This window comes from Muntiacus reevesi, chromosome 22 (genome assembly GCF_963930625.1).
Source record: "Muntiacus reevesi chromosome 22, mMunRee1.1, whole genome shotgun sequence".
Taxonomy (NCBI): Eukaryota; Metazoa; Chordata; class Mammalia; order Artiodactyla; family Cervidae; genus Muntiacus; species Muntiacus reevesi.
Window position 1 is genome coordinate 4,123,456 of NC_089270.1, and position 27,621 is coordinate 4,151,076.

General features: G+C 50.3%; 1 protein-coding gene across 5 annotated transcripts in view; it reads right to left on the reverse strand.

Moving 5' to 3' along the window:
• Nucleotides 1-27,621, reverse strand: part of TBC1D14 (TBC1 domain family member 14) — a 106,100-nt gene that overhangs the window by 53,946 nt on the left and 24,533 nt on the right. For 4 of the 5 annotated variants that reach the window (XM_065913909.1, XM_065913910.1, XM_065913908.1 and 1 more), the window contains one exon: nt 5,031-5,151. In XM_065913909.1, coding sequence (XP_065769981.1) covers nt 5,031-5,151 — 121 coding nt within the window. Of the gene's footprint in view, nt 1-5,030; nt 5,152-16,372; nt 16,541-27,621 lie in introns of those variants that run through there. The other variant, XM_065913912.1, reaches the window with a different exon arrangement.

The window sequence follows — 27,621 nt, forward strand, 5'->3', positions numbered from 1 at the left end:
TACTGCAGCCATGAAATTAAAAAGCACGCTTGCTCATTGGAAGGAAAGTTATGACAAGCCTAGACATTAAAAAGAGTTAAAGTATTAAAAAGTAAAGACATCACTTTGACGACAAAGATCCATATAGTCAAAGCTATGGTTTTTCCAGTAGTCATGTATGGATGTGAGAGTTGGACCATAAAGAAAGCTGAGCACCAAAGAATTGATGCTTTTGAACTGTGGTGTTGGAGAAGACTCTTGAGAGTCCCTTGGACTGCAAAGAGATTCAACCAGTCCATCCTAAAGGAGATCAGTCCTGAATATTCATCGGAAGGACTGATGCTGAAGCTGAACCTCCAGTACTTTGGCTACCTGATGCAAAGAGCCAACTCGCTGGAAAAGACCCTGATGCGGGGAAAGACTGGACGCAAAATGACAAGAGGCCGTCAGAGGATGAGATGGTTGGATGGCATCACTGACTCAATGGACATGAGTTTGAGTAAACTCCGGGAGATGGTGAGGGACAAGGGAAACTGACATGCTGCAGGCCATGGAGTCGGAAAGAGTCAGATGCAATTCAGGGACTGAACAAGAAGTTCTTTCCTTTTGGCACTTTAAAAAATGCTGTTTCACTTCCTGCTGGCCTCCCTGGTTTCTGATGGGAAAAGCAAGTCATAAACTCTGCTTCCCCAGTAAGTGATATACTTTCTCTGGCTGCTTCTAAGATTTTTTTTTCTTTGTCTACATTTTCAGCACCATGGTTATGACATGTCTGAGCACTGACTTTGTGAGTTCATCCTGTCTGGAGTTCACTGAGCCTCCTGGTCCCCCGAATCTGTAGGTTTATATCTTTTGCAAGATTTGCAACACAATCAGCCCTTATTTATACTACACTGTGTCAAGCTGGGGATACTAGAGGATGCAAAGAGTGGTAAGTGTTACCCATGCAGCGGAGCTTCCGGTCTTCCTCTCCAAACCACCTGCTACTACTTCCTTTCCAGAACCTCACACTGCTGCTCCAGGTACTATGTTTACGTTCGAGTGGTACGGCTCCCTTCATTGGGAGAGACCTGTTAGAGTATGCTTCATCCTACTTATCTGTAACTGAGATCTGACCTTTTTTGTAAACTGATTCAAACTCATTTTCCAAACGCATAAGGGATTATAAGAAAGAATGAAGAAAGGTTTTGTTTTTAAATGAAATTAAATTGTTTTAGAGTATACTTGTAGGCCAGCTACCAGTTACCTGCAGTGAGCACTCAAGGTTTTTCCTTCCTGCAATTTATGATGCTTCACGATTTTCTGAGAACCCACAGGTGAGAATGAATGTCACTTTTAAGTTGTCCTGGTTTTGCCTTATTCTGGGATTCTCTCTTTAACATCTAAGACCTGACTTGAAATTCCAGAAGGCCACTGAAGACATCCCATGTTATATGAACCCAAACACATGTACTCGTGTTTGCTCCCCTGACAGAGTTCTGTTCAGGATGGTGAAGACTGCAAACTTGTCCCCACTGCTGCTATCCTTGCCACAAGCAGCAACTGCCTCAGAGCCTGCCCAGGACTGAAACTTGCTGTTCAACCTCACTTCCTGACAACACTGCCAGACCCCCACATGTGTATACACAGTGTGAGGCCTAAAAGAGCCACAGATATGTTCTGAAGCATCAACCCAGGTGTTCACACTCCGGAGACCCTCTGATGTGTACTCAAATTACAAAGACTCGCTATCATTTTTCAAATGGCCTTTTCTTTAAAAAAAAAAAAAAAAGTGAAAAGCACATGGAAAACTTACTGAAAGGAAAAACACCAAAATGCAAACAGTGATCATTTGGGGAGCAGTAATTTCCAAGCGTTATTTTATTTCCTAATATTCTTATACATCTTCTACACATTACTATAACCAAGTCAAAGTGTTAGTCACTATGTCCAACTCTTTGTGAACCCATGGACTGTAGCCCACCAGGGTCCTCTGTCCATGAAATTTTCTAGGGAAGAATACTGGAGTGGGGTGCCATTCCCTTCTTCAGGGGATCTTCCCAACCCAGAGATTGACCCGGGTCTCCCACATGGCAGGCAGATTCTTTACCGTCTAAGCCACCAAGGAAGCCCATAACCAAGTGAGTATGGCTAACTTATCTAAAGGAATCTACTCGCCATTTCCCAAAAACACAAGCAATTGGGAGATCACTCAGCTGCAACCACCTCTGCTGGCTATGCCAGGAACACCTCTTTGATAAGACTTTGTCCATGCGACTTCACTGGAGCAGAGGTTCAGAATTTTCTAGCAAATCACTACTTCTCAAACCTGACTGCACATCGGATTTGCCCCACCCACTGAGCATAAACGCAAACAAAACACCTGTCAGGCTGGAAGGGCGGTGTCGGGAAGAGAAGTCCAGTGGTTGTAAAACTTCAGACAGAAAGAGAAGGCCAAGGCTGTCATCTACCAAAACAGGGAAAGCTGCAAAGGGAACAGGTCTGACAGATCAGAAAAAAAGAAAATCAGAGTTTAGCTTTGGTGCTTGTTTATCAGGGAAGGCCTACCAGACGTCCAGAGGAAGCTGTCGGGCGCCGGAGGCCCATGTGTGAGGCAGAACTGGGATTCAAACCTAGCAAGTCTGACTCCAAAGTCCATGTTTTTAAATCACCACAGGATGCCACTTCTACTCAAGTATAAAATATTTCCAAAGAGAAAGGGGAAAGGAATTAAGAGTCTACTGAATATCTTAATTATGCTTTAGCCCTAACTAGAGCTACTGCCACCATCTGGGATCACCAGTCTGGACACTCAGGCCCCGGGACGGGCCCTCTGAAGCGGGGAGGGGAGGTTGGGAGAACCGATGCCTTTGAGAGCAGCCAGCTCCAGCCTGCGCCCAGGAGCTTCCTCCCAGCTCGGGGGATGGCCCAGGGTGAGGGATGAGTGGCTCCAGCACACAGGACGGAGGCAGGGTTGTGTGAGGCATGCGGGTACCGTTACATCCTTTATTATTGATGCTTAGAGCCAGATGGCCCTCTTGTTTGCAGTATCGTGTTACTACATAATTAACTGACCTATCACTCAGTTCACAGGAACCCTCTAAGAACATAATCCACGTTCGCCTTTAAAAAAGGGGGGTTTGACGAAGACAGCAAAGAAATTCAAGCATGATGCAAGTGGCATTAAGAGCATGGGAAAATCTACAGCATAATGTATATAAAAAGTATAACTTTTTAGAAAAGTGTAGATTTCTTCAAAAATTTTGTAACAGCTTAGCTACTGAGTTTCCTAAGAAACGGCAGAGCTGAGCTCTGCGTGTGAACACACTAAATTTTAATTGTGTTATTTTAACAACCTACACAATAAGTGATCCAAATTCAAAATGTAACAGTCTCTAAAAATGAATTCCAATGCTGATTTATTTTGCAAGTCTCCTGGGTCCCGACGACTGCTGTAAGGAACATTAGACAACGTTTGAAACACCATGAATTTGCCGAAACATAAACAATGAAATCTGTACAAAGCCAGTCTGTGGTCTGAGCCAGAGCCCCACACAGTGCACCCCCGGACCTAACACGTCTATACTTGGAGGGGCCACAAGGCTTAGCAGTCCCACGACTTCCACGGGCACTGAGCCAGACCCCCTTCTCTCACCCGGACAAGTCCAAGAGCTGCACGCTTGCCAGGGGGCCTCATCATTCCCTGCACGAAGAAAGCCCTCAGGGGCTCCCCACAGCGTCCAGGTCAGGGGCAGGTTCCAAGTCCATCACATCCCACCCACAGGTCCCACCAACAGGACGGCCTGCCCCCTGCGCCCTGGGCTCCCACTGCACAGAGCCCGGAGCTCGGGCCGCCTGACACCTGGCACCTGCCCCCCTCCACTTCCTGCAGAGGGGGAGCCACGGCGAGGGCCTTGGCACCCGAAGGCCTGGGGCTGAACTCCAGTTCCTCTGCTTCCCAGCTGCACACTCACTCGGCCTGGTCCCAGGGCGCGTTTGGTAAAATGAAGACAGTAACTAATTTCTTCTGGAGGTTGTGGTGAGTTTTAAATGAACTAGAAACCCTAGTGATGACTCATTTAACCCCAGTGCGTGTTCCCCATGGCGGCCCTGCCTCCCTCCCGGTAACCCTGCCCTGGAATTATTTCCGCACCAGAGGGGTGTTCTCGAGCGTGGGAGCAGTGCCATTTCTCCAACTCCAGGGCAATGCAACAGGCTGGCTCTTAGAGTGTCTACTGAACAAGTGTCAGTGGATAAAAAACTGAGGTTCGGTGCGGGGGGGCCAGCTATGGCGGTGTCACGGCACTGGGCAAACGCCCCCGTCAGGACGGCTGGGACCCAGGGCCAAGCAGAGGGCGCAGGTGGCCGCAGTCGGGGCAGCTGAGGCCGCAGACACCCCCTGGCCTTGCTGAGTCTGGGACTGAGCCCGCTTCCGGGAGGAGGAGCGCCTGCCTCCAGGGCTGGCCCCTGCCCCGCGGGGGGCAAAGGAGCCCAAGGTGGAGAGACACCCTGAACCCCACCCTCCCCCAGGGCAGGTGGGCAGCTTCCGCCAGCGAGGGGAAGGGGGTCACACGGCAGCCTGGGTAACGAAGGCCCCAGCCTCCCTGCTCCTAAGCGGCACGGGAACGGGTAAGTCCCAAACTGAGAATTCTTTAATATCAAACACAATTAATAAAAATTTGATCACATTTGTAACTCTTATTGGAAAAAAACTGATTAAATTTAATCAAGTTCTAAACAGCTAAAACCCTTGGGATCAAGAAGGGAGAATTCTTTAATATCAAACACAATTAATAAAAATTTGATCACATTTGTAACTCTTATTGGGAAAAAACTGATTAAATTTAATCAAATTCTAAAGCCCAGCCCTCTCAACTTTCCCATGTGCGCATACAAGCTGGAAGAAGAAGGTTGAAGTCCCCCAGGTTCTGAAGACAGACTTAAATAGCAGGTACTTGGCATGCAAGTTAAAACAAAGCTTTCCAATTTCAAAGCCTCAATAATGGTCATTTATGCAAGGCTCATAAATGGATGCTGTACCCCATATTTCTGTGTCTTTGTATCCTGTATACCTTGTGTAACTTCTTTGAATCTTTCTGAGCATTCTCTCGAAGTGGTACTTTTCCAAATAACTTCCATCCCAAGTCATTTTGTTTGTCAAGTCTTGCATTCTGTTTTCTAGCAAGCAAATTCCTGTAAGAAGAAAATAAAAGAGTGAGGGAATTGTTGGATACTTAACAGAAACACGAGGACAGCTGAATCACTCTAGTGAAAACAAGCAGACTTTCCTTTGAGAGATCAATATGCTGAATCACAGACTTTAATTCTGCAGACTTGATTTTCCTGTAGACACGGAATTATGCAGCAGGTGAAAAGCTCTTGAACCACAAGTAAGCTTTTTGTAATTCAATGAAAACATGTACAAGTTCTGTCATTGAGAGTAAGCATATGTATTACAGTGTAATAAAGCACATCCGGAAAAAGTGAGCTTCCAAGTCAGGCCAAACTGAACTGAAACCCTGGCTCAGCCATTCACCAGCTGTGTGACTCTGATCTGCACATTAACTTCTCTGAGACTCAGTTTCCTCATGTTTAACAAGGGTCACTATAGGAATTAAAGGTACAGGTACATGATCAGTGCTCAAAGGGTAACAGCTGCTCTAGTACTAACCTGTAACTTAGTTTAAATTATCTATAAGGTAAATCTATATTATCTACTTATAAAGTCTCCATGTATCATAAAAAGAAAGCCACTCATGAAACAGTCACACGGTCTTCCCTCCCAACAACATATAAACATACCCGAATAACACAAATAAATCCTAAACAGTGCTACAAAATAAACTGTTTTGGAACGCACTGCATTGGCTCATTCATTGAAAATGAATGGTTTCTAGGGCCCACTGGAAAGTTTAAGATAAGCATGAAGCGTCTTGCGTGCTAGAAAGAAGGTGCTCAAAGAAATATGGCGACAGGTTTAACAAAAACAGTACCCAGCTTGAAAGGGCTCTCGCTGACTAAATCTGGAATGTGATCATCAAAATACATAATGACAACAAGGGATTATAACCCACCAATAAAAAAAGAAATCCATGAGCCCAAAGGGATATGGATATAAATAGAAAAATGAAAACACGAGTGAAGGTGGAAGGAAAATTCTTAGAATGTCCCAAATAAGTATTCTTCCCTGAGAAATCCAATGGACAGAGGAGCCTGGCGGGCTACAGTCCATGGGGTCACAAAGAGTCACACATGACTTAGCAACTAAACAACAGTGAGCAGAAAAAGACTGACGGACCTCTGTATTAGTCAATGGGTGCTAAAACTAGTAGGTGAAACTGGATGAAGAAAAGGATTTTTACGTAGTTTGAAAGTATCTCCCACAAATTACTTGTTGATTACAAAGACAAAATTAATTATCTTCACAGTGGAGACACCTCCCTAGCCAAGTGATCACAGTGGGCATCCTCAGCATCAGGATGGACAGTGCAGGGCACCTCCTCTGATGCTGAGAACACCACACCAGGTTGATGGCAGTTACCAAAAAATGCATCACCTGAATATCATCATGAGGAAACAGGAACACACCGAAACAGAGGGACAGCCGTGAAACAACGACTCTGACTCTAAAAATGTCAGCGTCCCAGGTGGACAAAAAACACCGCCCATCATTCTGGTAAACAAAGAATGCTGCCTCCCACCAAGCCACCAGCCACTGTAGCCATCTCTAACGGTACACCCTGAGGGGGGTCAAGATGCAGAAAACCAGGATACTGGCCCCATAGAGCAATGATGTATTTCAAAAGAATGATTTTAATCAGCCCAGACTTCTCCATCTTCCCATACACAGAAAAGCTCTACAGTCATTAACACGAGATGGCTGTTTTTCATGATTAGCAGTAATGTTTTGATGTTTCACTACATGGTGTTTTGTTTTTGTTTTCTTCAGCAAAAACTCCTCTATACCCCGGTTCCATCAAAGCTATCAGAGAGGCTGCCTTCCCAGGCTATAGTCCTCAGTAAGGCCACCTGATAAAACAGAATCCTCAGCTTTTAGATGGTCCATTTCTCTCAGCTGACAAAGAAAGACTGAGGAACTGTCCCAGATTAAAAGGGGGCTAATGACCCGGGGGCTCCCCGGTGGCTCAGGTGGTGAAGAGCCCCCACCAGTGCGGGAAACTCAGGAGACGTGGGCGCTGTCCCGGGGCTGGGAAGATCCCCTGGAGGAGGGCATGGCAGCCCATGCCGCTACTCTTGCCTGGATTATCCCACAGACAGAGGAGCCTGGTGGGCTAGTCTACAGGGTTGCAAAGAATCTGACAGGACTTGAAGCAACTCAGCACAGCACACACACAGACAGACCTGACAGTTAAAGGCAGGAGGAGAAGGGGGTGACAGGATGAGATGGCTGGATGGCATCACTGACTCAATGAACATAAGTCTGAGCAAACTCCAGGAGACAGTGAAGGACAGGGAAGCCTGGACTGCTGGAGTCCATAGGGTCACAAAGAATCAGACACAACTCAGCAACTGAACAACAACAGGTGGATCCTGTACCACATCCTGAACCATGGGCCAAAAAAGGCATAAAGAAGACTACCGGGACAGCAGACGCCATGTGAACACAGACTACAGAGTAGAGCAGCCCTGGGTCATATTACATTTCCTGATCTTGCTAGCTGTGCTGTGGTCACAGCAGAGAGTGCCCTTCTGGTATACTTTCCATTGGATCATAGGGAAAGCAAGATAATTTGAGAAAAACATACGCTAAAGCCTTTTACTCTGTGGATCCCAGAAAACTATGGAAAATTCTTAAAGAGATGGCAATCCTAGACCACCTTACCTGCCTCCTGAGAAACCTGTATGCAGGTCAAGAAGCAATAGTTAGAATCTTACATGGGACAACGAACTGGTTCAAAATGGGGAATGGAATACAACAAGGCTGTATATTGTCATCCTGCTTATTTAACTTGTATGCAGAGTACATCATGTGAAATGCTGGGCTGCAGGAAGCACAAGCTGGAATCAAGATTGCTGGGAAAAATCTCAATAACCTCAGATATGCAGATAACACCACCCTTATGGCAGAAAGAAAGAGGAAACTAAACAGCCTCTTGATGAACGTGAAAGGAGAATGAAAAAGTTGGCTTAAAACTCAACATTTAAAAAAATGAGATCATGGCATCCGATCCCATCACTTCATGGCAAATAGATGGGGAAACAGTGGAAACAGTGACTGACTTTATTTTCTTGGGCTCCAAAATCACTGCAGACGGTGACTGCAGCCATGAAATTAAAAAGACGCTTGCTCCTTAGAAGAGAAGCTATGACAAACCTAATTGGTATATTAAAAAGCAGAGATATTACTTTGGCGACAAAGGTCCATCCAGTCAAAGCACTGATTTTTCCAGTATTCATGTATGGATGTGAGAGTTGGATCATAGAGAAAGCTGAGGGCTGAAGAATTGATGTTTTTGAACTGTGGTGCTGGAGAAGACTCTTGAGTCCCTTAGACTGCAAGGAGATCAAACAAGTCAATCCTAAAGGAAATCAACCCTGATTACTCACTGGAAGGACTGATGTTGAAGCTGAAGCTCCAATGCTTTGGCCACCTGATACGAAGAACTGACTCACTGGAAAAGACCCTGATGCTGAAAAAGACTGAAGGCAGGAGGAGAAGGGGACAACAAAGGATGAGATGGCTGGATGGCATCACTGACTCGATGGACATGAGTTTGAGCAAGCTCTGGGAGATGGTGATGGACAGGGAAGCCTGGCGTGCTGCCGTCCATGGGGTCGCAGAGTCGGACACGGCTGAGTGACTGAGCAACAGCAAAGAGGCGCATCCCAGCCGCCTCTGCTGTGCTTCCCCGCAACCCTCACGTGCCCACGTAGGACACCTTGCTCACAGAATGGGTAAAACAAAAGGAATGACATGTAAGCAGCTAGTGGATTCGGGTAAAGGAAACATGGAAGCTCCTTATATGTTGCTTGCAAAGCCTCTATAAATTTAAAGTCATATCTCCCAGGTGTTACAGAAGCTTTCAAACAAGGTTCTTTGTGTTCTTCCTTGCTTTTCTCCTGTGGTTATAATGGAACCTATTCAGAAGTTGGTTTCATATCCCCAAGGCAATGTCTATTCACATTTGTAAGAAATGATGTTTGAGGTGTCTCCAGGCCCAATCTGTTTAACATCTAGGATTCAGCCAGCGGTGAAAGAGATGTACTACACATTTTAAACCACACCGAATCCTTTGGCACCCAGAAGGGGTCTAAGAATTTGGGCATCCAGAGCTTGGGTTCTAAGGGCTTACATTTTGCTAAAGAGAGGAGGTGCCCCTGGGGAAGAGAACTGGGCGCCAAGGGGCAAAGGCGAGGAAATCAAAGGCACCTGGAAAGGAGAGGGCCAGGAACGAGAGGCCACCTTCCCGAGGACCCTGACCAGACTGCAGGGATGGGAGTTCCCAAGGGTGTGGAGGGGTAACAGCAGGGAACCACTCAGAGGCGCCTGGGCACGGGGAAACGCTTTGTGATCTGGAGGCTGAGTGTAAATCGCAGTGCTTTTCACTGGAGACGACTGACGGAAGTGAACCAGGGGCAACAGAAACCTTGGTTTTTCTGTCCACTGCTAAGGCTACATAACGTCACACAGACAGAGTGCAGATAAAGTTTATCAAAACTCAAAGTGGTGGGACACTTCCGTGGCAGTCCAGAGGTTACAACTCTGCACTTTCAATGTAGGGGCGTGGGTTACATCCCTGGTTGGGGAACAAAGATCCCACATGCCACCTGGCGAGGCCAAAAAAAAAAAAATCAAAGTTGCATAGTTATTTTTAGCATAAGAACTTAAGCTATACATTACAGGCCATGCTTTTTGAAAGGTCTGTAAATGGTATCTTTGGATGTATTATTTTTTGTGTCTTGCTAAGGTCACCACAAGTACCCAGGAGCTCCGAGCAGAAAGCACTCGCTCCAAGCTTCAGTCGCATGTCACCTGCAGCTCCAGCACTGGTGCAGGGAGCAGGGAGCCTAGCCAGCAAAGGCTCCCCGCCACCTGCTCCCCTTACCGTCACGGTCCCGGGGAGACTGCTGTGGAGCGGCTGCTGGGCCCAGGAGCCAGGGGGAGCCCAGGGCGCACCTCTGCCCATCACAGGACCCACTCCAGGGGCCAGATGCAGAGCGAGCGCCCAGGCCGACCTGTGCCTTCAGCCCCTGTGCTGCGGTCCAGGTGTGGGGCTCAGAGATGCCCTCGGGGACGCCCACACGTGGGGCTGCTCCCGCCAGTCCAACAGGGCCCGGAGGGAGGAGGTGTCTGGGTCCCTGGGGGTGTCCCCACGCGAGCTTTGTGACCACGCTGTAGCCCAGCCTGGGTCCCAGAGGCGGAGCGCCCTCGTGCCGCTGGAGAAGGCAGTGGTCCTTCCACCGTGCGTGTCCTCAGGGGGGAGGGGGCAGGCTGGGACCCATCCCAGGCCAGGGGGAGCCGGCCCCCTCCTAGGGTGAGGCCCGCAGACCGGCATGCAGGCAGACTCAAGGCGACAGAGTCAATCTGGACAAGTCGGAGCTCGGGACTGAGGATGAGACAGCGGAAACCTCTGAGCAGGGGAGGGGTCCCCCAGGGGCTCCTGGCAGCTGGGGAGGCTGGTAGACAGCGGAGGGGTGGCCCAAGGGTGGCAGCCAGCAGGGGTGACGATGGCTCAAGGTGGCCACGAGGACCTAGAACCGGCGCCCCAGGGAAGGGCCCTGGGGGGAGGGCGAAAAGCCCGCCACAGGGAACGAGCGCCTCCTCCACCGGCCGTCCACCGGCTGCATCGGGGACCGGCGCCGGCCTCCCCTCAGTCTCAGACTGAAGAGCGGAGACGAGGGGAAACGGAGGGGACGCGTCCCCGCACTGCAGGCAGTGACACCACCAGGCTGCCCGCACCCTCCCCAGGGTGCAGCCGGCCCCTCCACAAGGCCTCCACCGCCTCCCAGCACTCTGCAGAGTCCCGCGCCGCCCACCCGCACGCAGCAGCACACGCACACACCACACACACGTAGCAGGCACAGCCTACAACCTAACTCCCCAGGAGCCCCTTCCTCAAGGCTGGCGGGCGAGGGCTGTGGGCGTGGTGGCCGCAGGGACGCCGCTGAAGACCCTGGGGGACAGAGGACTCGCTGCCCCGAGGCCGGCTGCGGCGTGGGGGCCTCAGCAGCACGGCCCCAGAAGCCCCCCGAAGGTGGCAGGGCGGCCGGAGTGGAGGTGCCGCTCTGCAGCCCCCAGCCTCACTCCCGCGGCCGGGGCCACTGTGGGCGCCCACCACGCTGCACGGCAGGAACAGGCAGCCCTCGATGCTCAGAGACCCTCAGGCTCTCCTCAACTCCGCTCTCGCCCACTGCCCTCCGCCCCGGGGCCTCCAGGGCTGGCCCCCACCTCGGCCTCAGCGGTCCCTCAGGCGCAGCTCTAAGACCCGCGAGCCCTGGGCCCCCGCCGAACTCCAACGGCATCCCTCCCAGAGCCCAGGGCCCTCTCTGGAAAGCGCAGGTGGACCCGAGTTCCCGGCACTCTCACACTCGCCCTTCCCTCCACCCATTCAGATGGTATAGAGTCCGCCTGCAAGCCAGGGGACCCGGGTTCGATCCCTGGGTTGGGAAGATCCCCCAGAGAAGGAAATGGCCACCCACTCCAGTATGCTTGTCTGGGAAATCCCATGGACAAAGGAGCCTGGCATGGGGTCGCACGGGTCGGACACGACTTGGCGACTAAACCCCCCACCCTCAAAGCACTCCTGATGGGGAGCCAGGAGGGGCGGCCTCACAGGGAGGCACGAGGGTGAACGCAGGCGCCGGGCTCACGGGCGGCACACAGACACCCGCACACGCACGGGGCCCCAGAAAGTTACCGAGGGGCCAAGCAGGGAGCCCCTGTCCTCTGGCTCAAGCAGCCTCTCCGAGCCAGCGCTCTGCACCCGAAGGCAGGCATCAAGGTCGGCGGGCTGAAGGAAGGTGACCCAGGAGGCGCGGGCCCCACCAGAGGACTATGGTTAATGCACATCAGATCCATTTTACAATAAAGCTGAAGAGCCTCAGGAAACACACATTAGAGTCTGTCAACAGGTCAGCCACATCCAGCTACAAGGGAAGAGCGTCATCCTCAAAGCCAGAGGGGGCAAGAAAGCCGAAGGCAAGAAAAAGGAGCCAGGGTCTCCCCCAGCATTTATCCACGGCTGGCAAAATACTTATTCCTGTCTCAACAGGCACAACTCAGAGGACAAGATATGGGACACCAATGACCAAGTCACGTTTAAAATAACGGTGTGCCCAGACTCAGGGAACAAGCTTATGGTTGCCGGGGAGGAGGGGCCGGTTAGGGAGTGTGGGATGGACATGTACACTCCGCTGTATTTAAAATGGATAACCAACAAGGACCTACTGTGTGGCACAGGGAACTCTGCTCAGTGATATGTGGCAGCCTGGCTGGGAGGGGAGTTTGGGGGAGAGTGGATACCTGCTTATGTATGGCTGTCCCTTAGCTGTTCATATGAAACTATCACGACATGGTTAACTGGCTATACCCCAATACAAAATAAGACGTTTTAAAAAACATAAACCGCAGTGTGTCAAGTCTGCCAGGTCCCCCGTGAGGCTGGACGCACAGGCCTGGCAGATGCCAGGCTGCGGGAGACGAGCGCCGTCAGATGCAGCAACAAGGCTGCTCACTGACATTGACCTGGGACAGGATGGGCCTGTGGGACCCCAGTCCTCACCAGGAGCAGTCAGCCCGCAGAGATTCAGGCACAGCTTTCCCTTTCTCAGCCTCCTCCACGCTCTGAGTCACCGGGTCCTCACCGTCGAAGGCTCGTCCAGTGCGCCCCGTCGGCAGGAGGCACAGGGGAGGCCAACATCCAAAGCGGGGAAAGGCAGCCGCGTGTGCGTGGGGCACCAACAGCCCAAGGCCTGACGGCCCTCACCTTCTGACAAAGGTGTGGCCCTGCACTGGGGCCGCCCGCCACACACGCGGCCACTGAGCCCTAGGAGTGTGCAGAGAGCCACGCTGAGACGGTGCTCTGGCCAAGTGAGACTTTCACTCAGGTATCCCAGAAAGACTGAAGGGGCCCAAGGGCACGTGATCCTAGCGTACGCAGCCTTAAAGGGTCAGGAGGCACTTTCTGAAAGACGGTGAAGTGTCCATTTTTAAAGGAAAAAAAGCAAGGTACACCACAGATCATTGTAGGGCATGCTGTGTTAACACCTGCATATGCACCTGCCTGACACACACAGTCCAGCTTGAGAAGACACAGATGGAGCACCGTCGCCACTGCTCCCGGGACGGGCTGCTGGGGGCGAAAGCACAGGGCAGAAAGGGGAGTTTTCATCACGTACTCTCCCGGGCTCTTTGCATTCTGAGCTGTGCAAATGCATCACCTTTTGAAAAAAGTTAAAAAGAAATAAAAAAGTTGCTGTTAAACGAGGAATTCCTGCCGATAAAAAAAATGAACTGCTTCTGCACCATTCTCACCCCGTCCTTCGAATCAGAAAGGCCTCATCCAACCCCAGGGGCAGCTGGCAGCATCGCGCAGTGAGTTCAGGGAGCGCCTGCCGTGTTAAGGCCGAATGTCTGAAGCAAAAGAGCTGAAGAGGAAACGAAAATGTCCCACGATCGCGCGACTGATACACAAACAAAAAGCCTCTTGGAAGAGAGGACGGAAGCTACTGAAGGAGATCACTGAGCCTCTTGCACCTTCAGAGCGGGTCCCGCGAGGGCCCTTGAGCAGGGCAGGCTGGAGGCCATGCCCGGGAGGGCCGGGGTCCCAGCCCACGCGGGTCCCTGGGCTTCAGAGGCCGAGCCAGCAAGCCAGAAATGGTGACAGTGCCCAAGGAAAACGGCCTCAGAGCGAGGTAAGTCCCCGAGGCCGCCCAGCGGGGGCTCACAACCAGGCCAGAGGCGGCAGACAGATGGGGGCTGCCCCACGACATGGCCCAGCCGCCCTGTGATACGAAGGAAGACTGGCTACCGGCCGCCCTGCAGAGGCACGCGGAGCCAGCGAGCAGTCACCAGGGCGCTGCAGGCGCGGTCCCGTCCCACTCCTGCGCTTTTCCCATCAGAAAGCCAAGAAGCTGCAAGGGCGTGGGGTGGGGAGGACGTGAAAGATGAAAAGGCAGACACAGAAAGACCAAGGACCAGGCCGCCTGAGCGTGAGCCCGAGCTGAGCGGGGCCTCCGGCTGGGCCACGTGCGGGGCGCCTCCAGTGCCCCACCCCCACCCCCACCCCGCCTCCCGCTGCCCATCTGCAAGGGCAAAGCTACGTCTGGGGAGCCTCGAAGGTCATACAATTTGGGGAATGCTCTTCAAGGAAAAAAAAAAACTAACTAGGTACCCAAAGTTGTACCTAACTGGGTACCAGTGAGAGGTCCTGACTCACTGGAAAAGACCCTGATGCTGGGAGGGATTGGGGGCAGGAGGAGAAGGGGACAACAGAGGATGAGATGGTTGGATGGCATCACCGACTCAATGCACATGGCTGTGGGTGGACTCCGGGAGTTGGTGATGGACAGGGAGGCCTGGCGTGCTGCAGTCCATGGGGTCGCAAAGAGTCAGACATCACTGAGCGACTGAACTGGAACTGGAGAGGTCCTAATAGTCAGGCATCCCTAATACTGTCATAAGCCCAGTTTTAATTGCTTCTGAACCCTGGGATGAGTGACGCAGTGGCCGCTTGAGCTCACAGGTCACCAAACTCTGGCACGGTCCAACATCCCACATCTCTGCTTTTAGGTGAGTGATTACAGAGCCAAGGGCCGATACAAAGGTTGCAAGGCTGTCTTCACAGGTGGTGAGGCTGAGGCTGTTACCTTCACCTCCACCCCCCGAGCTAACTTTCCCGAGTTACTGAAACCAAAAGAAGGCAATTCGAGGAGCAAGTGAGAATGCTCGCTGACAAGAGGCCTGCGAGGAGCAAGACCTGGGTCCCTGCCCTCGCGGGGTCAAACGCTGCGTGTGAGCTGAGCGCAGCGCCACCGCGGACACGTGGATACATTGCTAGATGCTGTCACCGTGACAAGTCAGAGTCTGTGAGCATGAACACCGTCTCTTCCACTTACTATGGGCCTCCAGTGTCTAAAACGGTTCCCGGCCTACAGGAAAAGACTCAAACTCATCAAACGTGTGCTTTTACAGGGAATTTTCATAAAGATTATCAGAGAGTTACTCCTGTCCATTTAAAACTGAAGCAGCCAGGACTGGGAGCGGGCGAGGAGTCCTGCCCAGGGAGAGGCTGTCCCGGAGGGCGGAGGACGGCTGGGACGGGAGGACAGTCCTCACCAACCCGGTGGAGCAGGTTCCACAAGCCACCCACACTCCCCAGGGTTTCTCAGAACTTCTCAGAGTCTTGAGAAATGGACCTCGGATGTCTTCCTCCTTCAAGAGGCCGTACATTCGAACTCTTGGCTGTGATTCAGTAATTACTTGAGGCTTCCCGCTCTCGCTCCTGTCTCAGTGACAAACTGCTGGCGACTTCTGATCCCACAGCATTCGGAAACCAACAGAAATAGGCAGCGTTCGGTTCCCCAGAGGACTGCTTGGCCCAGCTGGGTATCTCCTCCAGCATCTCCTGAGTCACAGACCACCTGTCAGGCTCCGGCAGCAGGCACTTCTTGGGTACTTTATGTGTGAAACAATGCTACAGGAAAGGTGCTATAGTTACTACGATACAGACAGCATAACCTCACACAGGCTCAGTGAGGTAAAAAAATTCACTCCTCGAGAGACAGCTCAATCCTGACACTCACGTGTGGCAGACAAGGGGAGAAGCTCCACGGACTCCTTGCAAGTCCGCCTCCCACGTGTTTCTTCCAGATTCCCACCCCCCACGACTGACGTGCTCCACGGCCGCATAGACGCACACCAGGCCTCGGCTCTGCTCTGAAAGCACGAGGGGAAGAGGCTGGCCCACTCTGACTGTCAGAGAGACACCAAGGAAAAGCCGCATTCTGCAGAGCAAACCTCCTGTGTGATCAGATTCTACCTACCTTGTGGGAAAAAGGAAGTAAGGAAGACACCGAGGTCTTATGACCACAAGCACTGTGCCCCAAATTCCTAGTTCCACACACAGTTAAAAGTCCCCAGGAGTCTCTCTCCTTTTTCAAAAATATTATCCAAGCATCAGCTGATGCTAAACATTTAATCTGCTAAAAGCAGTGCCAACACTCGGGGTGAGGGGCAGGGGACAGTGAGCACGAATGTAAACTCGCGCTCCTGGCACACACAGCAGGATCACCCCACGTTAACCTGCAGAACAGCCGAGGAAACAAGTCTGCCCCATGCGGGCTTGGAGGTGGGGAGCTAAACCACGTTAAAACCTATCTAACACGGGAGGAACCGTGCTCCAGTTAAGTCTGCAATTGCAGAAGCGAGAGAGGCAAGACCGCAACCACCAACCTGTCCGTCAACAGCAACGCAGGGGAGACGGCCATCACGTCTTCCGGCAGCGCCTGGCTCTGAGGAGCCAGCCACAGGAGCGCGTGCTTCCCCTGGGAACATTCCTGCCCGGCGGAGCCGCAGTCCTGGGCACCACCACGGGCGCCCTTCTGAGCCCGCTCCACACAGTCTGGAAGGCTAAGGAAGGCTGGGCGGAGTGGACCGGCTGGAAAGGCGAACTGGTAGGGTGTGCGGGGCTCTGACTCCTAGCCAGTCCCTGGGAGGCTGGGTGTAGGCAGTCTGGGAGGAAGGCTGATCGACCAGGTTTCCAGGGCCTCACACAGACCCACTCGTGCAGCTCAGCGCCCTGCAGAGACCCAGAGCCACAGCACAGCAGGACAGGCTCACCTGACCCCAAAGCCCACAGGCGCTGTGGACTGAGAAGGCAGGCAAAGAGTACCTGGAACAATTGAGCACCTCCTCTGGGCCAGACACTGTGCTTTGTGCAGAAGTAACCAGGTTTTCTGGTGAGTCACAAACATGGTCACTAAGTCTCTGTCCAAACACTTGCCTTAGAACCATCACTAGGGGATTGTCCCTCCATGACTTCAAATAGCATTAAAGCTTTTTTAAGGGACAAGATCTAATTAGCAACTTCAAGGTCTATAGAATGGATCTATTCTAAAACTACAAGATATCATGGGTATCATGGCCCTCGGGCCAGGCCTCATTCAATCATTTGTCAACAGTCAGCCCATGGTAAGACAATCCTCCAGGCGCCCAGCTGGGGTTCTCTTGCTACTAATCAGCCCCATCGTCCAGGCCTATTTGGCACATGTCTGTATGTCTGAAATTACACAAAAGACATCTGACTGGAGACAGCAGGCAGACATCTCTGGCAAGAGGAGCTGGTGAGAAACAGAGCGAAAATTTACTTTATGTTACAAAGTACTATACTGCTGCTTTATTTAAAAAAACATCAAACCTTTGCAACTAAAAAGAAAAAACAGACAAGCATGGGTGCTAAGAGGGTACCGTGTGGCCCTCAGCACACATCTGTCCCCGGCCCTGGGACCAGGGAACAAGATGGACACGACTCCCACCCCAGGGCAGCGGACGCTAATGGACACACTCTGCAAAGCCGGGGACCCCAGAGTGGGAGTCTGGACCAGAGGCAGCGTCACCTACCTGGGAGCTGGCTAGAAATACACATCTTAGCCCCACCCAGACCTACTGGGTCAGAAAGCCTGTGGCGCGGCCCAGCAAGCTGCTTACCAGGCCCTCCAGGTGGCTCGGATGCAGCTAAGGCTTGAGAAGCACTGTTCTGACTACACGTACACACTTCAAACAATTCCTGCTCGCCTACTTAGCACTTCTGCTCGAACTCCTCACTACCGGAGGGGTCAGACTGACACGCTTCCATCTGTGCCTCAGGGTGAGACCGGAGCGGCCATTCACAAGGCGGGCGCAGGAGACTCACTCTGAGGGCCGCGAAGCTGCTGCAGAGGTTCACAGAGCGGCCACTGCAGGGGCTTCTCACCAAGCCCCGGGAGGAGCTGCGGCCAGAGCCCCGGCAACGGCCCGCTTTCCCGGGCTTCACCTGCAGGCTCCTCCTCGGGAGGCTCCAGAACACGCGTGTTCCTACAGTCCTGCCAAGTTCTTCCTCAACCTGCAGGACTCATGTTTTATAATTATACCTCAGCAAAAAAAATGTTTCCAGAAATATCCATAATTTTAAAACTCACAGAGAAAACTCAGGTCCAGATGGTCTCACTGGTGAATTCTTCTGAACATTTAAGGAAGAAACCTGCACAAACTCTTTCAGAAAACAAACCTTTTACTATCCCCCCACCACAGCAAATTTATTATGTCACTCAACTGATGCATTTATAGGTCTGATTCATCAAGAAAAACAGGACTTTCTAACGACCCTGGGAGGGTTATCTGACATGGGTTAGTATGTACATGCATACATGTTAAATTCCCATAAAGGCTTTTTATTATTTTTAAAAATTCATATACAATAGAACTGACTTTTTGGTGTGCAGGTCTCTGAGTTTTAACACACTGGTCGGTTCATTTAACCACCAGAGAAAAATCTTACAGAAAGTCTTTGAGAAAACAGAAACAAGAACATTCCTCAACCTATTTTATAAGGTAAACATAATCTTCACACCAAAACTGGACAGAGAACATTGTAAGAAAGGAAAATTACAGGCTATACTCTTATGAATAGAGGCAGAAAAAAATTTTAATTATATTTATATTAGCAAATCAAATCCAACAAGGATGATCTATCAAAAACATTTGAGATTATTCTAAGGATATAAAGGACGATCTATCAAGAACAGCTGAGATTATTCTAAGGAAGCAAAGTTAGTTTACTTAACATTAGAAAAATGTTATTCACCACATAAAGAAAATAAAAGAGAAAACGCATCATCAATAGATGTGGGGGGAAAAAAGCATTTGATAAATGCAACACAGTCATGATTTTTTAAATCGTAAAACTATGAATAAAAGCAAACAATTGTTATCAGATTCCTTAATATGATTCTTTTTAAATACTTATTACTATAAAGTAAGGCATCTAATAAAACACATCTTATTGCAAAAGTCACACTTAGTGGGGAAATGGTGAAAGCTTTCCCAGAGACCAGCACCATACAAGACTCTCTGCCAGTATCACTTCAATTTAACCTGTATGGAGATGCTGGTCCACGCAATAACTTAAGAAAAGTAAATTAAAAGTGTAAGAATTGGAAAGAAACAAATCCATCCACAGACAGCATGATATTCTACAGAGAAAAATCAAAAGAAACTACAGATAAACTGTAAGAACTGAATTGAGCAAGATTCTGGGAGTCAAGGTCTATGCACAAAAACTAACTCCATTTCCAACTAACGCTTATAAAATGGCATTGTAAAAACCATCAAAAATAACACGCATCTTGGAATAAATTTAATGAAACACAAAACCTCTACATAAAAAAACAATAAAATAGTGTGGAAAAAAATTTTAAAAACTAAATAAATGAAAGGATATACCATATTCAGAGATGAGAAGTCTACTATAGATTAGATTAGAAGTCTTCTACTATATAATTCTTCTGTAGTAAAAAATAACCAACAGATTCAATGTAATCCCAAACAAAATCAGAGCAGATTTTTTGTAGTAATTGCCAAACTGACTTTTAAAATTTATAGGGAAATGAAAATGACCTAGAATAACCAAAACAATGCTAAAGAAGAACAAAGTAGGACAGCTACTCTACAGATATCAAGACCTATGATACAGTAATAGTAATTAAGAGAATATCAGTGAGCGAGCAAATAGATGATGGAACATACACAGCCACCTGACTTACTTCAAAGGCTCAGTGGGATGGATGATCTTTACAATATGTAAGGATTAACTGGTCACTACCTCACACTGTAACAGAAACCTAATTGTGATGGACTACGGATCGAGTTGGTAAGGGCAAGCAAAGTTTCTAGAGGGTAATGCGCCTGCACGCTAAGTCGCTTCCGGCGTGTTCAACCCAAGGGCCGAGTCTGTGTCTCTCAAGTCTCCTGCACTGACAAGCAGGCTCTCTGCCACTAGCACCACCTGGGAAACCCAGAAGATAACTCAGACTTCCTTAAACAGGACACAGAGGGCACTAACGATAAAAAGAAAAATTCTATAAAGCAGAATTCATCACCATGAAGAACTTTTGTTAGTTAATAAAGCAAACTTTTAAAATATTAAGAGAATAAAAAAGTCAGCCATAGTGTAGAAGATATGGGCTTCCCTCGTGGCTCAGTCGGTAAAGAATCTGCCTGCAATGCAGGAGACCCGGGCTCAAATCCTGCGCCAGGAAGATACCCTGGAGAAGGAAATGGCAACCGACTCCAGTATTCCTGCCTGGAGAATCCCATGGACAGAGGAGCCGGGCAGGTTACAGTCCGTGGGGTCGCAAGAGTTGGACATGACTTAGTGAGCAAACCACCACCACCAGAAGATACTGCAATACCTACCTCTCCCAAAGGACTCTCCTTCTGAATACAGACAGCACGCCGACAAACCAGTTAAGACAAACCTTGACAGGCAAGCCACAAAGGGAGATTCTCAACAATCAGCAAGATACGAAACAGTGCACCGAATCCTGAGTCATCAGAGAAATGTAAATGAAAGCTAAATACCCCAGCCCTATCACCAGAATGACAAAAAGGAAAAAAAGCCAGGAAACAGACACCACCAAGGCTGGGAGAGGAGGGAGCCGTGTGCACTGCGTCTGAGCACGTTCTGGGACAGTCGCCCCGGAAGACCACCCAGCCTCGTCCACGAAAGCAGACCCAGCGAGTCCACCTGAGGTTTACGTGCACAGAGAGACACTACGCCCAGCGTTCTTCCCAGTGCTCACGAGCGGAACAAACGAAACATCCATCCACAGGAGAACGCAAAGGGATGGGTCTATCTGTACAACTGAAAACTGCGCAGAATGAGGGAGAATGAACACCGCTGGCACACGGGAACCACCGGGGCGAGGCTCGGACAAAACTGAGCAAAGACAGCCAGACACCGAAGTACACGCAGTGTGACGCCATACCGCCAAAGTTCACAACAAGCGGAACGAGCCTCTGGTGACACAAGTCGGAACAGTGGTGGCCCCTGGGAAGCGAGGTCCTGACCGAGAAGGGACGTGACTCTCCAGGGGCACACACGTGGGCGCTCACTCTGTCCACTTTCGGCAAACACCAGTCAGCCCCAGGTGCTCCCCTCTGGAGCCTCTGGGCTGATGGAGCCCGTTTCCGCCAAGTCCCCTCTCTGTGCCCCCAGAGCACTCACACTGGCTGTGACGGAGAGCTGGGGGCTCTGTGTCAGTTATTTATGCGCCACTGCCCACTACATTGAGGGGAAACTTACTTGGGCTTTGCACCCCCAAGGCCTGGCATAAGACCTGCTGGATTTGCTGCATTAACAGGTAATTCATTAACTAACCCTGAAACTGCACCACCGCCTCCGAGCCTCCCACTGATAAGTCAGAGAGCAAAACAAAACCCCGTGTTATCCTGGGTCACAACCTCCTTGAAATCGCCTTCAAACACTCCCAACATTTAAATACAGGAAGGAAAGATTAAACAGGGATGCCTTCTCTAACATCAGCTTAGGTTTTTAAGTGGAGAGAAAGAGAAGACATGGCGAAAAAATGCCTACATAATGTAGTACAGAACACTGCTAAGGGGAAAAAAAAAAAAAAATGTATTCTTAATTTCTGGATACCAAAGAAAAGAGGGGGAACGGAGTTGCTAGTTAGTAACAGTCTGCAAGCATCATGAATCATGAGCGGTCTGAGGACCACAATGGCAGCTGAGAAAAGGGATGAAATGGCCATGCTCTTTCCATTTTAGGGATCATGACGGCTAAGATCTGACCTCAGGTGGAAAAAGCATACACAGGATTCAGTGTCAGGCAGAGCTGGGCTCCAAGCCCACCTTGGTACCAAGCTGCTGGCCTCGGGTAAGGAAAGAACTCCTGGCGTTGAGGCCCCACCACTCAGTCACCCGGCTCGGGACTGCTAAGAGTGCTCATCAGTGACACAGACAGCAGTCTGTTCATTACGTAGGGCCGGGCACCGCGTCTCGCTTCATCCTGACCCTAATCACATGGGGCTTCCCTGGTGGCGCAGCAGTTGCAAATCTACTTTTAATGCAGGAGACTGCCTGCAATGCAGGAGACACAGATTTGACCCCTGGGTCGGGAAGATCCCCTGGAAAAGGAAATGGCTACTCACTCCAGTATTCTTGCCTGAGAAATCCCATGGACAGAGGATCCTGGCAGGCTACAGTCCATGGAGTTGCAAGACTTGGACACGACTTAGCAACTAACCACCACCACCTAGTCAGTCATACATGTTATTTCTTTCACTCAACAAATACATTTTGAGCACTGATCATCTCCGAGGGAGGGCCAAGTTCAAGAAATACAGTCGATGATGACCAGAGACATGGGTGTCCATCCTCAACAGCCTTATGTATAATCTTCCTCAAAATGAGGAAATTCAGAGACATAACCTTGCCTAAGGTCATGCAGTAAACCGAAAGGCTTGGATCTGGACTTAAGTCCGTATTTTCCAAGGGTGGTTCTCAATCCTGGCTGCAAGCTACAATCACCTAGGCAGCTTTTTCAAAACTCCTAATGCCCCGCTCTCACCCTAAACCGATTAAAACGTCTCCGAGGGCAGGGCCTGGACAATTTTTTTTCCCCAAGTTTTCTGAATAATTCTATTGTGTTGCAAAGGCTGAGAACTTTGCTCCTTCACTAATAAATGTTCCCTTCCCCTGCTATCTGTTTAATTGATGCTTTAATCTACGCATATGAATTTAAGATTAACTCCTTTCCAGCAGTTTCCATGAACAGTGAATTACCTTTAGAGTTTGCTTTAAACGGCCCAACAATTCTACTTGCTAAAGCAAAACCGAACTGTGAACACCTGCTTTGTGATAAAAACGTTTCCAGTCTCCTCTGTGTCCACCCATCAGGCTAGTGCAGGTCCCTAACCCAGGGGCGCGCAGAGCCGGCCTGCCTGCGCCCTCTCCCTCCATAGCAGCAAGTCCAGGCCCTGCCCCAGGATTCGCTGGAGCCCTGCGGATCCTTGTCTCCTCTCGTACGGAAAACACTCAGCCCGAGTGTGCACACCGCAGGCCTTGCCCGTGAGGATTCAAACAGACCAGTCTCTTACGTGCGGCTCCAGAACAAGAGCTCATGCTGGGCAAGTGAACAGAACCGAGTCACATTCTAACGCTCCAGGGCCAGGCAAGGACACCAGCTGGCCATCAGGGATGACTAAGCCCCAGGCCCTGTCTTCGAGGGGCCCACAGTAAGAGCGAGACAGAACACCACTGAACTAAACTAAGAGAGGCTGCGGGAACAGAGGGCAGCAAGCCTGGAGGAGGCTGCCTCTGCCCTGGCCACGGCTGGGAAGGCTTCACAGAAGAGGTGTCAGCTGGGCTGGGCCGTGAAGCTGTGCAGAAATTGGCCCGGGGGACCAGAGCAGAGGGAAAGACAGCGTGTCAGGTAAAGGTCGGGCAGCGTGAACCAGCAGTGCTGGGCTCAGAGCATTCAGTCCCGTGAGCCAGAGCAAGTGCCAGGGGGGAGGAGAAAAGTGAAAAGTGGACATGTTAGTTGCTCAGTCATGTCCAACTCTTTGGGACCACATGGACTGTAGCTTACCAGGCTCCTCTGTCCATGGGATCCTCCAGGCAAGAGTACTGGAGTGGGTTGCCATGCCCTCTTGCAGGGGGTCATCTCGGTCCAGGGATCGAACGTGGGTCTCCTGCATTGCACACAGATTCTTTACCATCTGAGCCACCAGGAGAGCCCAAGGAAAGGAAGGGAGGAAGCCAAAGGCATCCCTGCATTCTGCAGACCGCAGGATGTGGGAGGACAAATCCTCCCAAACTTCAACTTAGTAACCGGAGGCCAGAGCTATGAACAATTCTAACAGCCCACCGGCCCTCACTGAGTTTCCTCATTCACACAGCAGGGGCTGAACCTTCACTGCCATAAACCTGCACCCAGGACAGAGGGCTCCCGGAGGCTCTCCACCACCAGCTGGGGAGACGGCAGATCAGAGCCGACCCGGGGTCAGGGCCACGGTCAGGAAGCAAGAAGCACTTCTGGGATTCTGTCCCAGGGAGTCATCTGAGACGCACACAGCGCACACTGAGGCGCACACAGCCAATTTTATCACCAAAAAGCAGGAACAAAGACCATTTCCTTATTGTAGGGCCAGTAAATGGTTCACAGGGCGGAATACCACCACGAAGCATCAGTATGCATGAACAACTAATGCTCAATCATGTGAGAAAATGTTTTCAATAAGTAAAAAAAAAGCAGGATATCAAGCTGTAGTGATAACACACATTTTTATGGACTAAATTCAGAGAGAGTCTATAACAAATTACAGTAAAGTGGAAAATCAGTAGCAGGTGTAAAACTGGAAAAGACAAAAATAAAATGATGAACATAAAAAGTCAAAACTTTCCTACATATTTCTCAACAAAGAGAAGCTTTGGGAAAACATGTAAAAGAAGGTTTACCATTAAAAACAAAAGGCAAAAACCTCCCACAAGAACACGCCAGTTTCACAGACACCACTGGTGTGGACGCCACACATGCAATCTGAAACCTACACCGCGGGGTGACCCGACGGGGAAGCTCAAACTGTTGGGGAGAGGGAGGGGCTTCTCTCATATTCTAGAACAATAACAAAGCTGAAAAGGAAAATATTTAAATTTTAAGAGCTAAGGGTTCCGGATTTCTTTACTACTGTTTTAGATGCACGGTCTTTCCCTCATTGACTATAAAGGATTTACTGAACACCTATTAAGCGCCTGCACTGGCCAGGAAAACAGAACCAGAACAAATAAGTTACGTAAGACGCAGCCCCTGCCGTCAACCTGCAGGAAACTCATGATGAGGGGGCTGCAGAGGGTGTGAGTGCTGTCGCAAAATAAGACCACGGGCTGTGTACCCAAATGAGGGGGTCTGGGGGGGACAGCTGCTCAGAGACGGCTTTTCAGAGGGACAACGGGAGTTTGCCAGCAGAGCAGGCAGAGGCGCAGGGTAACCACGGCTGGCTCAGAGGACTCACTTTGGTTTTTTGGGGCTGAGTTGCATGGCTTGCAGGATCTTAGCTCCCCGATCCAGGGATGGAATGTGTGTGCCCTGCTTTAGAAGCACAGAGGCTTAACCACTGGACCACCAGGGAAGTCCCCAGAGAACTCTTAAGTCACGTTCCGTCAGGTTTTGTCTCTGTTACTGTAAGTCAGGTTTTGGTCGGGTTTTGTGGCTGTGGCACAGGATGGGGGTTGGATGCAGAATGCTCCCTGGGTCACGTCAAGCACTTAGGTGTTGATGCTGCAGATGGTGAGAACTACCACATAAGCAAGAGGGTGGCAGAGCATTCAACGTATCGACTCCAGGCATTACTTCTTATGAAGAAAGGGGATCAAGAAAAATGATGCAGAAAAGTGGCCGGCCAAGGCTCCTCACTCCACCAAACCCACTCCCTCCTGATACAGGCACTGGCCCCATTTCCCAGCCCTCCTCACAGGCGGGTGCGGCCACGGGACAAGCAAACTGGCCGGCCAATGCTCCGCGGTCACGCTGCCAACATCCACGGGATCATCAAAAAAGCAAGAGAGTTCCAGAAAAACAGCTACTTCTGCTTTATTTGACTAAGCCAAAGCCTCTGACTGTGTGGATCACAACAAACTATGGAAAATTCTTAGAGAGATGGGAATACCAGACCACCTGACCTTCATCCTGAGAAATCTGTATCCAGGCACTGGCCCCGTTTCCCAGCTCCCCTCACAGGTGTGTGTGGCCACGGGTCGGAGCACCAGCCAATAAGCTGTGAGTGGGGTGATGTGCCCCCCTCAAGTGTGCGCTCCCCAAGAAACCCCCCACACCCAGCGCATTCAGGCTCTGTCACCTCTCTGGCTTGATGCAGAGGAGCCTGGAATCCTCAGGTTGAAATAGACAGAGCCCCGAGATGGAGAGACATGGAAGAGAGTGGAAATAAACCTCCACTGTGTCTGAGCCATCAAATATATTTCAAGTTTGTTACAGCAGCTAGCATTCACCTAAGCAAATAAGTAGTTATGTCTTCTCCCCACAAGCTCTTAAAGTGAAAAGTGAAAGTGAAGTCGCTCAGTCATGTCCAACTCTTTGCGACCCCATGGACTGTAGCCTACCAGGCTCCTCCGTCCACGGGATTTTCCAGGCAAGAGTACCGGAGTGGGTTGCCATTTCCTTCTCCACAATCTCTCACCACCACTCAATTTCTTCTGCCTTAAAAACAACTGCTGCCAAAGGAACTTCTAGAAAGAATGAAACCTGTTCATTCCAGGGTAAAGACAGAGTAAATAGTCAGGTGCAAGGGTGGGGCTGACCGGGAAACATTCTTCCTCGTCTAACTGGCCTCCTGCCCCCTTCTTCCTCCTCACACTAGGCTCCCTTCCCCCTGTAAACAAAAAAAAAGAAAAAAAAAAAAAAAATGCCGCCCGCCATTCCAAGAAACATGAATGCTGCCTACCATCCAGCAGCAGTTACAACAGGAACCCGTCTGGTGCGCCCTGAGGGGGTTCAGCGTGGAGAAAACCAGACCACCGGCCTTAGACAGTTAAGGTTCGTGCCAAAGGGATGGTTTCAATTAGCACAGACTCTTGCATCTTGCCATACGTAGAAAAGCTCTAAAACCATTAACTTGAGATATCTGCTTTCTGTGATTAGCAATAATCTTTTGTGTTTGACTACAAGTTGTTTCTTTCCCCCATCAAAAAACTCCAGACCCTGGCTCCTGTTTAGCTCTCTGAAACAGTCAGTCCCTCAGAGCTATCAGAGAGGCTGACTTTCCGGGCTATGGTCCTCAGGAATGCCACCGAATGAAACAGAATTCTCAGGTTTGGGGTGGTGCACTTCTTTAGTCAACACAGCTCTGCAGGATGTGAACTGGGAGGCAGAGCCCATGCCCTCCTGACCTTTTCCCCTAGACCTCCCCTCCTAGGCTTCCCTGGTGGCTCAGACGGTCAAGAATCCACCTGCAAGGCAGGAGACCCTGGCTGGATCCCAGGGTTGGAAAGATCCCCTGGAGAAGAGAATGGCAACCCACTACAGTATCCCTGCCTAGAGAACTAGGAGCCTGGTGGGCTACAGTCCATGGGTCACGAAGAGTCGGACACGACTGAGCGACTAACACTTTCACTTCTTTCCCCTCCTGCTAGGAAATACGTTAACCACTCAATCCTGAAACCTAAAGGAAATGAGGACTTAATTCCAAACCCTAGTTTTCAGACCCCTACAAACATTCACTCTTCCCTGTAACACTGTACACAGAGACTGAATTCTAAAAGCCTCTGACTGGAAGCAAAGGGGAATGAACAGGAAAGTGGACTGCGGGGGGGAGGGGGGTTCACCATGGCCATTAGGCAAATCTGGATGACTCATCACTCCTCCATATATAGAGCCTTACAGGAATCCCGAGACAAACCACAACAACTCACAACAGAGAATCAGCAGAAGTGGAATTGAAACAACTCTCCCTTACAGACCCAGCTCAGTTCACATAAACAGGAACTAGCTGATCTGATGTGGCAATCCAGTAAGACGTGCACATGAAAAATGCAGAAGGCACAGCAGAGTTTAAATGTCAGCTACATCGAGTATCCAGGACTCTACAAACAAACACGCAGTCGTTTTAAAATAAGCACTACTCAAGGTG